Source organism: Danio rerio, chromosome 9, assembly GCF_052040795.2.
Source record: "Danio rerio strain M-AB ecotype USA chromosome 9, GRCz13ab, whole genome shotgun sequence".
Classification (NCBI taxonomy): Eukaryota; Metazoa; Chordata; class Actinopteri; order Cypriniformes; family Danionidae; genus Danio; species Danio rerio.
Genome location: NC_141029.1, coordinates 53443060 through 53455764, shown reverse-complemented (window position 1 = coordinate 53455764; position 12705 = coordinate 53443060). Strand labels below are relative to the sequence as shown.

The 12705-nt window shown below is 34.2% G+C and overlaps 1 protein-coding gene across 9 annotated transcripts in view; it reads left to right on the top strand.

The window, feature by feature from the left end:
* slc4a10b (solute carrier family 4 member 10b) overlaps positions 1-12705 on the top strand; it is a 149361-nt gene that overhangs the window by 93045 nt on the left and 43611 nt on the right. For 8 of the 9 annotated variants that reach the window (XR_015499921.1, XR_015499919.1, XR_015499920.1 and 5 more), the window contains 3 exons: positions 196-342; positions 6816-6910; positions 11987-12161. Coding sequence is in view for 4 of the 9 variants with exons in the window: in XM_087268457.1 (XP_087124583.1) it covers positions 196-342; positions 6816-6910; positions 11987-12161 (417 nt within the window). In the remaining 5 variants the exon portion in view is untranslated. Of the gene's footprint in view, positions 1-195; positions 343-6815; positions 6911-11986; positions 12590-12705 lie in introns of all 9 variants that reach the window. The other variant, XR_015499922.1, reaches the window with a different exon arrangement.

Below are 12705 nucleotides of genomic sequence, written 5' to 3'. Positions count from 1 at the left end.
TGGAATATATTTATTGTATTATTTATTATTATAGTATATATATATATATATATATATATATATATATATATATATATATATATATATATATATATATATATATATATATATATACTGTATATATATATTTTTTATTGTGTGTCAAAAATAATCAAATTTTTTTTGTATCTGCTGTTTTGGTTTTGTCATTTGTAGGTGTTCCATGATGTGGCCTATAAAGCTAAAGACCGCAATGATCTGATTGCTGGGATTGATGAATTTCTGGACCAAGTGACAGTTCTGCCTCCAGGAGAATGGGATCCTTCCATCAGGATAGAGCCGCCAAAAAATGTCCCGTCTCAGGTTAGTGCCGCTGGACTACAAATAGTGTAGAGAGAGAGAGAAAAAAAATAAAAAATTATATATACACACATTTTAATATACAGTGAAAAATATAAATCTGTATTACATTTTTCAACTTTGACCCATAAAGACGTAAAATCAGCTGGAAAAAAATGCTCTGTATTGTAAAATCCGGTGTGTTTTCTTCCACATGTGTATGTACAGTAAGTCATGTGATGTAATGCACATGATTTACAACAAGCACAGCTGTTTCTGGGTTATAAAGATTAAAATCAAGCATTTACTCTACAATCTCTGGCCAGAAATTATTGCACAGAGGATTAACTTTAGCACTTCACTCCATTTCTATACTCAATATAGAGCGTTTTCTTGAGTTATTCAGTGATGTATGTACAGAACCGACAATGGTAATCTGAACAACAGATGAGCGTACAATGATCCAGATGATTTATTTGAGATCTCTTTGTATTTTGTTGTGAGGGGTTGACCCCAAAATTTTAATTCCGTCATTTTACTCCATATCAGCATGGTTTGCTTTCAACTATGATTTCTTAAAGAAATAGTCTACTTTATTTAGCCAGGTTTATTGAGAAATCAGCATTGTTGACTTTCTTTAAGGCACAAAATCCCAATAGAGCAAAGAAAGTAAATAGGTTTTTTAACGTTTCAAATTAGTGAATATGGTACAATATACAACAATAAACAATATTTCTGTCCTTTTTAAAAATATATTAACTTTTTTTTCTTACGATAAGCTTAGATCTATGTAGTTAAATCATATATGCTTATGTTTGCTTCTGCCAAAGAAATGTATATAAAAAAAACATAATTTGTTTACTTTCATTTCAAAGTCTAAGCTTATATCTCGCAATTATTATTATTTTTTTTTACAAATTGCAAGACTGAATCCTAAGATTTAAAATTACAATGATCATTTTGTTTTATTTTGATATGCATGCATTTAAAATATTTAGCATCTAGATTTCAATTCATTCTATTCATCAAATAAGCACAACAGCTTTTAAGACTGATTTTACTTACAAATGTGCTTTTCTTGAGCATCTAATCAGCACATTAAAAGGATTTCTGAAGGGTCATGTGACACTGAAGACTGGAATAATGATGCAGAAAAGTCAGGGCGATCACAGGAGTAAAGTACATTTTGCAGTACGATCACATAGAAAACTGTTATTGTAAATCGTAATAATATTTACTATAATAATTAATATAATAATAACAATTTTTACTTTGTTTTTTAATGCAACCTTGGTGAGCATAACAGTGATAAGTCAGAAAATGTCCATTAGTGTTATAAAGATCATGTTTGGATTTCAGATATCTAAATATGTGTAATATGTGCAACATATAATTAAAAATGTTGCAAAAATAGTAATTTAAATGTATTAAGTACAAATATATACATATGTGATCAAATATATTAGCTATAATTATATTTATAAGAGCAACATCACATGAGTAGCAGTGCGAAATGGCTGTATATCAACACTGCTAGGAGGCGTGCGTTGGCTCGAGGCCACAGGCTAATTTCCTTAGTTTCCCACTAGCCACATGGCACTGCTATGAGTGTGTCTAAAAGAGGAACTACTTTCTTTTGCTGTTTATTCACATCTGCAGCTGATGTCAGAACAGCAGAAACCGTTACTGCTTCACAAATGTCACTTTAGAGCTAGTACTTGAATGATTCTCTAGCGTAATGTCTAAAGCGATGACAAAACAGCTGATTTTGCTCACATTTTAAGATTATAAAGCAGAATGAAATGCCATCAGTCCACAGAGATTTCTTAGTATTTCTCTGTTGCAATTGGGAGATCACAATAATTAACCACAAAAAAATAAAATTACTATGGTATAAATACAGTACTACAAAATATAAAGGAGAGAGGGTTAGGGTTAAGAAGCGGAAGGAGCGTCAAGCGCGAGTGATTAACGTGTGAAGTCAAGGCAAAGGCGCAATTAGACATCCTGCGGCGCGATACACGCAAATGACGAGGCGCGAATGGCACGCGCCTAAAATTGCACGAATGGCACTGCGCGAATTGAGCATTTTGCTCGTTTGATGCACTTAACATGCAAATCACGCGAACTCGAGAATTTCGAGAATCTGAACTTCAGCAGACATTCGCACCGCATTAACCAGTCAGGAGCTTGCTCTTGTGGGGGCATGATTATAGAGTGGAGGAACTATGACGTCAATTTGTATGCAAAAACCCGGAAGCGAGTTAGCATTTTAGCACCTCCGGTTCCCTCGTCCCAAAGTCAATGGGTTTTTTGAAAGGGGTTTCAGTAAAATCGCTTAAATAAGGTCCGTGGCTAACACCAACTTAAGATACTTTCACGTTTCACATAAAACACATCAGTTACAGCACACTCTTCAACTTTTAAATCGATTATGCTTCTTTAAAAAGACGGTTGCTGTCAAGTTGCTAAATGGGACTACAGGCGGCGTCGGGGACAATATACGTCATCGAGCTGATCTGGTCTGGAGCGCAGCCTGCTTGTGTTGGGCGTTTGGATTTGCCTGTTATTTAAGTATTTTCATGAATAGTATTTTATAGTTTGTAGTATTATTTTAATTAGGAATTCAGATTGTGTGTAGACAATTCCTTCACTTATAAAGGCTGTCGAGACAGACTAATTTGTTGATCATTTATTTTAATTAAACGATATTATGAAGATACTGCTCACCAGTGCAGCAGCCTGTTTCTTTCCTGCTCTCAGTAATGCAAACGTGTAAATAAATGTGTAAAAATACATGCATGTTAACTGTCATTTTAACGTGATCAAGTGATTTTTTGTCTTTTTTTCTTCATCTGAACACATTTAACTGCAGTATTTACACTCCTCCATAAAACGTTCAGCAGATGTGACTGTATAAGCTGCTTTTCGCTGTAATTCGTGACAAAAAAGGAATATTGAATGTTGCTCTGTCCATGATGATGGAACTTGCAGGCATTTGATTGACTTGTTTCTCCTCACGCCTCGTTTCTGTCGTCTGTTTTAAGGTAAGCGGGCTGTGTGCACGCGAGCGATACACTTATTCAAATGTCTTATGATGATACTATGTAGGCACATTCATACACATTTTTAAAACTTTTAGAACAACCGCAAAGCAAAACAGATGTATTTCCCACGTAAAAACGATCCAAAAGGCACAAAGGTCTATGTGTGTTTGCGTATTTATTAGTTTATAATATATACCGTGGATTATAATGTAATGAACAGAGAGATTAACTCTTTGTCATGGACATTATTTCTAATAATAAGCTTGATAAGTCGTCTGTAGCAGGGTGGGGCTGACGTCACTGACGAGCGCCCCGAGGGCTCTGTAGTCCAATTATAGCCTAATGTGAGCTTTTCAACTCTTGCGTTTGCATTTAAGATCCAAAAGTGCTCAAAGTTGTATTTTCGTGTGAGGATTATCCGGCTGAACAAAACGTGCAAGTGTAATGAACCGTGTTTGAACACAGAGCTTATTATTTGCAATCTTCGAAAACCCTATGGGAAAATCCTATAGGGATTTTCACGAGGGAACCAGTTTTATGCTAGCAGCCGATTAGCCTACAAAGTGACGTCATAGTTCCTCCACTTTATGACATAGCGGCTGTTGTTGGTGTCCTGGGGAAAATCCTCCTGCACACACCAACAACAGTTCATCAAACTGGGCTCGGCTCAATCAGAAGCACTGCTGAAAGCCTCCATCATCCAGGTTAAGTTTCTAGAGGAGTTTATGAGCTCAGAGCCGGATGCACCTCTAAAAGAATCTAGTGGACTCGAAACGGCTCCAAGCGAATCAATGCTGCCTTCATTAAAGATTTTTAGGTTTAAGAAAAGTCGTTTGTGTCTCCAGAATGTGTCTGTAAAGTTTCAACTCAAAAACACCCATCAGATTATTTAATACACCTTTAAAAATGTTTGAATTTTTTGCTTTAACACAATGTAGCTGTTTTTGTGGTCTATGCCTTTAATGCTGGTTCTCACCGCCCACTGTTCCCACATGCCTTTACACTAATGCGTTTTCGTTTTAAAACGCATAAGTTTTGCTACGGTTACGACATCCGTCAACACTACGCCAGAGTTTTCGAGCACCGAAAGGGAGCGTTTTGGAAACGCTGAAGAGGCCCCTTTCACTGCAAACGCTGCTGCTCCCTCCCAGTGTGGATTGGGGAAAACGGAGACATCTGAAAACGGAGACGGGGCTGCAGACATTCGCCTCTCTGATTGGGTCTTTTCCTCAATATTAAGTAGCCTAACACACACAGTTCAGTCCTGCATCATCTCCTTGTAAGTTCAGACTTCACAAGTTTAATATAGAAAACAGACTCCAGAGGACACGTCGGGTAAATCTCCAGAGGGAACAGTGTACTTTATAACCTTATTCACATCATCCTGGATACATACGGTGTTTCAATATCTGAACAATAAAATTAAAACATGAAATAAGGAACTGCTATTTTCATTTTGATATTAAAAACTTAACAGACAGCAGAAATGTTGAGGCGTCGTGCTGCATATATGAGTGTCATCTTCACTGCATGCCTATTCATAACAAAACTGAGCCTATAACATCACTACCTCCTTTCTTTTTCAGTGAAAATATGAAACATAGCCTCTCTTTTGCTGAATATCAGTGTAAATAATCAATAATGGCCATTATAAAAGTATAACGTACAATAAGTTTATACATTATAGGAAGTAAAGGCAAGCGATCAGTCAATATAAAGAACGTATGTGGTTACATTAATTATTAACTTCTCTTTGCGCTCAGCCAAAACACGTTACCTGAGAACAAGTAATAGATTCAAAACACCAAAGTTGGGGGAATATGTTGTTAGATATAGACAACAAGATTAATTAAATATCACGTTTAACAAATATAGTGAGATTAGATCCAGCGGGAGATCCTTGATGAACAGACCGACGAGCACAGCTCACATCTGGCTAGATATGCTGCAGCGCATGCCAGAGTAGGTGTGTGTGGTCACTTTATGTGTGTTTTCAGTGGTGTGGTGTAGACGGAGAGTTGTTTAGAAACGCTGAGTGAAACGCTAATGTGGACGTGTGTCACCGACTCGGTCCCAGTCATTCCCCTTGCTGGCCAGCAGAGGCCGCCATCCCCGGACTTCTAAGCATTACATCATCCACCTAAACTGATTGTGCACACACCTGAACTGAATCCCGTTAACGACCCACGCTCCCTATATAAGCCACACTCAAACACCAGTTCATTGCGAAGTCTTGTTCAGCCATGGCCAACATTTCTGAGCGTTATTCCCTGCCTGATCTTTTGTGTATTACCCCGGACTGTTTCTGACTCTGAGTTGCCTTCTGCCTGCCCTTGACCCATGCTTGTTATACGGACTCTGAACCACGCTGCCTGCCTTTGACCCATGCCTGGTAACTCACTCTGTGTCTGTCAGCCACCAGCCTCACGATCTATATTGAATGCTGTTGATGTGAGTTCGCATTTTAGTGTGTGTTGTATGTTTGTGATTGAACTGTGGCTATTAAATACTGCAAAATGGATCCCTTTGTGTCAGTCTCCTCGTTATAACGTGAATCTTTTTTATTCTAAAACGCTGTTTTAAAACTAAAATGTACTAGTGTAAACAGGGCCAGAGTGTGCCTCAATCTCTGCCTCAGCTGCATCAAACAAACATAAGGGTGACAAACATGAAGGAAGCACGTGACTTTTGTGAGAAATACTACAGTAAGAACTTTACCAATGATTATTTGATGTATTTGTTGTGGTTAATTCAATAAAATATTAACAATAATTAATATATTTAGCAATATTTATGTATAAATAATAATAATAATAATAATAATATAGAAGTATTGTACATTTTTCTATATTGTAACATATTTACTCATTCTTTGATGAATAGAATGAATTGAAATCTAGATTCTATTTTTATATTTTAGATTATATTTTTAATGTATGCGTATCAAAATAAAAAAAATAAAATAAAAATAAAATATTGTAACTTTAAATCTTAGGATTTTGTCTTTTTGCAATAAAAAAAAACATAGTAAAAACTATCAAAATATAAGCTTAAATCTTTGAGAAAAAAAAATCATCTGCCGAGGTGTGTGTGTGTGTATGTTTATATATATATATATATATATATATATATATATATATATATATATATATATATATATATATATATATATATATAAAATGTACAATGTAACATCTATAATGTAACACGTGTTTTTATACAGCAATATATCAGATATACATATGGCCAATCACAATTCAGCATGCAAATTGTATGATGACATCATCCTAGCTGTCTAGAAAACAAATGCGTGTGAATCAGTTGGGCATGAATTAATTACAGCAGTTTAACACTTACACTAAGCAGAATGTTTGAGGAATAACGCCGCGAGTCTTGCTGTCAGCTTGATGAAGTGTGTGTCGTTTCTGTCTGTGTGTTTGATAAAAACAGGAGAAGAGAAAGATCCCCGCGGTGCCTAATGGAGAGCTGGCAGAGACGGAGGAACATGGTGGACACGGAGGCCCTGAGCTGCAGCGCACCGGGAGGTCAGTCTGGAGTGTGTGTGTGTGTGTGTGTGTGCGCGAGTGAGATTTATCACAATCACATGTGAAAAACATTGTGTGAAATCTGGTTCCTTAATAAGATCATTTAAATATTTTATAATGTCTTTTTTTATTTTCGGATGTTTTTTTTCTGAGTCATCTTGTGCTATTATATTTCCAACCAGAACAGCTTGCTTTCTACCCTGAAGTCTTTTTTTAGCTTCATTCATTGACTATTCGGTTTTCTTTCTTTCATCAACACAAACGCACAAACACATTAAGCACTCACTCGTTCACCATCCTTCGGAAGGGAATTGTTTTTGAAAGAGGAACATGATTGATGGGGCGTCACGGTGGCGCAGTGGGTAGCACAGTCGCCTTACAGCAAAAAGATCGCTGGTTTGAGCCCCGGCTGGGTCAGTTGGCATTTCTGTGTGGAGTGTGCATGTTCTCCCTGTGTTCGCGTGGATTTCCTCCGGGTGCTCCGGTTTCCCCCACAGTCCAAACACATGCGCTGAAGGGAAATTGATTCAACCAAATTGACTGTAGTGTATGTGTGTGAATGAAAGAGTGTATGGGTGTTTCCCAGTGTTGGGTTGCGGTTAAAAGGGCATCTGCTGCGTAAAACATTTCCTGGATAAGTTGGCGGTTCATTCCGCACGTGTTTCATAGCAACAAACCTATATAAACATCCGTAGCCACTAAATGAAAAAGTTATGAATTGCTGTGAGATTGCGTTGCACTCTCAGCTCACATCATTCAAAGGAAAAGGTCCACATTGTCCCCCGATAATGTCAACAGACTGGCCTGTTTTAGTAACTAAAGACTGAGTAAAATTTTTCTGCTTGATAATTAATGTTCTCAACTAACAGCAATACAACTTTTCAGTGAGTGCATTTGTTTGTATTCAATACTTTATTATTATTATTATTTTCCATTTTCCATATCTGCAACGCCTGTATTTTGGCATTTTATGTAATTATGTAATTTTTTCGGTCCCACTTTATATTAAGTGTCCTTAACTACTATGTACTTACATCAAAAAATAAATACAATGTACTTACTGTGTTTATAATGTATTTGAGTACACTTGTGGTGCTCTTGAGTTGGGATAGAGGTTGGGTTATGGACAGGTTTGGTGGTGTGGGTAGGTTTAAGGGTGGGTTAAGGTGTAAGGGATGGTCAACAGTGTATTTACAAATGTAATTACAAAAGTTAACTACAGATGTAATTACATACATGTATTTAATCAAGCATAAGTACACAGTAAATACATGTATTTTCACAATAAGTACATTGTAACAAATTTTTAATTCCTGTGTAAGTACATATTAGTTAAGGCCACTTAATATAAAGTGGGACCATATTTTTCTTTATTGGCATTGATTGTTTTGAAATTCAAGTGGCATTAACATGCCTGTGTTTTAATTTCTGTAATAAATATCTAGGATCTTTCTACCCAGGATCTTGATGGTTTATTGTGGGTTTGTTGTTTACATGAAGAAATCTGTGTTACAAGTTAAACAAAAATTCTAATAAACAGTTATAATTTAAATTTAAATAGTTTTTGTCTTGCGTTTACATTAGTTTTACATTTGAATTGCCAAAATTACAAATTTCAGTCTTTTAAATGTGATTAATCGTGATGAGTTTTCAAAAAAAGTTGCGATTAATTAGTATTTTTTAAATCGACAGCACTATTTTATATACAGTTTAAGTCTGTATATAGCCCCCCTTTGATTTTTTTATTTATTTTTTATTCTTCCCAAATGATGTTTAACAGAGCAACGAAATTTAAACAGTATGTCTGATAATATTTTTTCTTCTGGAGAAAGTCTTAATTATTTTATTTTGACTAGAAAAAAAGCAGATTTAATTTTTTTAAAACCATTTTAAGGTCAAAATAATTAGGCCCTTTAGGCTATATATTGTTTCGATAGTCTACAGAACAAACTATTATTATACAATAACTTGCCTAATCACCCTAACCTGCCTTTAAAGCCTCTGTCACTTTAAGCTGTATAGAAGTGTCTTGAAAAATATCTAGTCAAATATTATTTACTGTCATCATGGCAAAGATAAAATAAATCAGTTATTAGAGATGAGTTATTAAAACTAATATGCTTAGAAATGTGCTGAAGAAATCTTCTCTCCGTTAAACAGAAGTTGGGGAAATAGATAAACAGGGGAGCTAATAATTCTGACTTCAACTGTGTTTGTTTTTGAGTGTAGAAATGCAAGGTCAAATCAAGAGCACTGGTCTGTGGTAAATAACACAAATGATACAGAAAATAGACACACCGTGCAATGCAAAAGTTCTTTAAGCAGAAAGAAATCTTAATCAGGGCTGGTCAGACTCGATCGGAGCATTTGGGAGAAAAGAGCCATCTGAGAACAGAAGGGGATTATTGTTGTGAGAAGAGAGAAAGTCACTCAAAGTTGTGAAAACTGTCACTCAACAGGAAGAGTGTGACCAAATGTCAAAGATGGCGTGCGTCCAGTTCACTGGAGAGTTGAAAACCTGGTCCTCAGTGGCACGGCTCGCGGTTACTTTGTGGTACAGAATGCAATATAATCTGCATTATTATTACGTGCCCTTTAACTGATGAGCCATGTGACCTTTTACAGTCATTTGGCTTCTGAGTTGAACAATGGATTTCTGGGTGGTTGCAAAGTTCAGGAGACTTAATGGAATGAGGAGCTGTTATTTTTATATATCAGCTTTTTCTTGCGGTTGCACGTTGTACAATGTCACATGAGTTTTCAGCTCACAAATATCACTTTTTATGAAGAAATCTGATTTTACATCTCACAAATATGACTTGTTACTAAGCATTATGAGTTTACATTTCACAAATACTGCATTTTATAAATAATTATGAGAATACATTTCACAAAAATGGCATTTTATAAATAATTCTTATGTTATATTTGATACATATGATTTTTTTAAAATTGGAATTCTGCGTTTACATCTCACAAATATGATTTTATTTATTTTTTTAGGAATTTTGAGTCTTGATTTTGCAAAAAAAATTACTTTTTAATGAAGAATTTTGAGTTTTTTGAACAACTTTTCATTATGAGTTTACATTTTACAAATACTGCATTTTTTAAATAAATATGAGAATACATTTCACAAAAATGGCATTTTATAAAGAATTCTTATGGTATATTTTATACATATGATTTTTTAAAATAGGAATTTTGGGTTTACATCTCACAAATATGATTTTATTTTATTTTATTTTATTTTTTTAGGAATTTTGAGTCTTAAGAATTACTTTTTAATGAAGAATTTTGAGTTCCTTTTTTTATAAAAACAACTTTTCATTATGAGTTTACATTTCACAAATATGATTTTTATTTGGAATTCTGAGATTAAATCTAACAAATATGACTTTTTAATAGGAATTTAAAATTTACATTTCCTAAATTTGACTTTGTAATCAAGGTTTCTGATGTTACCTCTTACAAATATGACTTTATATTAAGAATTCTGAGATACCATTTCACATATTTGACTTTTTAATAACTTGAACTCTGTTTTTAATGTTTTTAATAATTCTGAGAATTCTGATGTTATGACCCTTTTAATAAGAATTCTGAGATATAATTTTACAAATATGACTTTTATTAGGAATTTGGAGTTTACATTTCACATGTTTCATTTTTTATTAGGAATTCTGAGATTTCATCTCACAAATATGACTTTTAATAGAAATTTGGATTTTTCATTTCATAACCTTTTTATAAAGATTTTTGAGATTATATCTCACACTTATGACTTTTATTAGGAAATATGATATTACTTTTGACAAATGTGACTTTTTATATTAAGAATGACGAGTTTACCTCTCACTAATATGACTTATTTATCAGGAATTCTGAGATTACATTTTACAAATATGATATTTTATTAAGAATTATGTGATTACATTATATAAATATGACTTTTTGATTAGGAATTATGAGTTTACATCCCACAAATATATTTTTTTTTAGGAATTATAAGTTTTAATTTGACAAATTACTTTTTAATTGGGAATTATGAGTTTACATTTCACTAACATGACTTTTTATTAAGAATTATGATGTGAAATCTCTCAAGTATGACTTTTTTATATGAATTAGGAATTTTGAGTTAGTTTTCATAAATATAAGATTTTATAAAGAATTATATTACATTTCACAAAAAGGACTTTCTATTAAGAATTATGAGTTTTCGTCTCACAAATAGGATATTTTAAGAAGAGTTCTGAAATTACATTTCACAAATATGACTTTTTATTGGGAATTTGGAGTTTATATTTCACATTTTTCATTTTTTTATTAAGAATTCTGAGATTTCTTCTCACAAATATGACTTATTAGCGATTCGGATTTTTCATTTAATAAATATAACCTTTTTATAAAGGGTTTTGAGTCAATGTCTCACATTTATGACTTTAATTATGAATTATGATATTACTTTTGACATATTATTTGTATTATGAATTCTGAGTTTATATCTCACAAATATGATATTTATTAAGAATTATGTGATTACATTTTACAAATCTGACTTGTTATGAAGAATTCTGATGCTACATCTTACAAATAGGAGATTTTATTAAGAATTCTGATTTTACACTTGACAAATCTGACTTTTTATTAATAATCCTGCTTAAATTTCACAAATATGACTTTTTTAAGTCAGATCTCTAAGATTTCATTTAACAAATATGAATCTTTAAGAATTATGACATTGCATTTCACAAATATTGATGAATAATTACTGTAATAAGTGTATTATTCATTGTTTGCTCATGTTAGTGAATACATTAACTAATGGAACCTTATTGTAAAGTTTAACAGTATTAAGTTACAGTAAAATAAAATATTTCCCGTGTTAAACTTATGGCAGTTTGGAAGGAAAACATTTAAGTGTGACAAATAATTGAACACAAGTTTGGCACATTGCGAGTGTCTAAATCACACAGCTCTAAATCAGTGGATTCAGACTAAGCCGGTTTTCCAGCTCTCTCCCCACAGATCAGATCAGATCAGTAATCTGGTGTGTCTGGTGTGTTTTGTCAGGTTATTTGGTGGATTAATTCTGGATGTGAAGCGGAAGGCTCCACACTTGCTGTCAGATTTCGGAGATGCGCTGAGCCTGCAGTGTCTGGCCTCTTTCCTGTTCCTGTACTGCGCCTGCATGTCTCCTGTGATCACCTTCGGAGGGCTGCTGGGAGAAGCAACAGAGGGACGCATAGTAAGAACTGCAGCATTTTCACACCGCCAGTGGCGAGAGCGTCAAAGTAGCCAGAAGCCATTCATTTTCAATGGGAGCCGACTGTCCTATATGTCTGAAATGTTCTGAAGCAGCATTACTGTTTGGTACTGTCTTCCTAATCAGAAAAATTTGGGACAGTATAAAAAACGCAAACCCAAAAAGAAAGAAGTGATTTCTAAATTTACTTTGACTTGTATTTTATTGCAGACAATACAACAAACTTTATTAATGTGTTCCTCATTTTGATTCTTGCAACACATTTCAAAAACAGTTGGGACAGGAGCAGTTTGGGCTAGTAATCAGGTAAATTGGATAAATAATGAAGCGATTTGAAACAGGTGATGTCAACAGGTGATTGTAATTATGATTAAGTACAAAAGCAGCATACAGGAAAGGTTAAGTCCTAGGCCAGGGGTCAGCAACCCGCGGCTCTAGAGCCGCATGCGGCTCTTTAGTGCTGCCCTTGTGGCTCCCTGGAGCTTCTTCAAAAATGTTCAAAAAGATGGGGAAGGTTAATATAAAT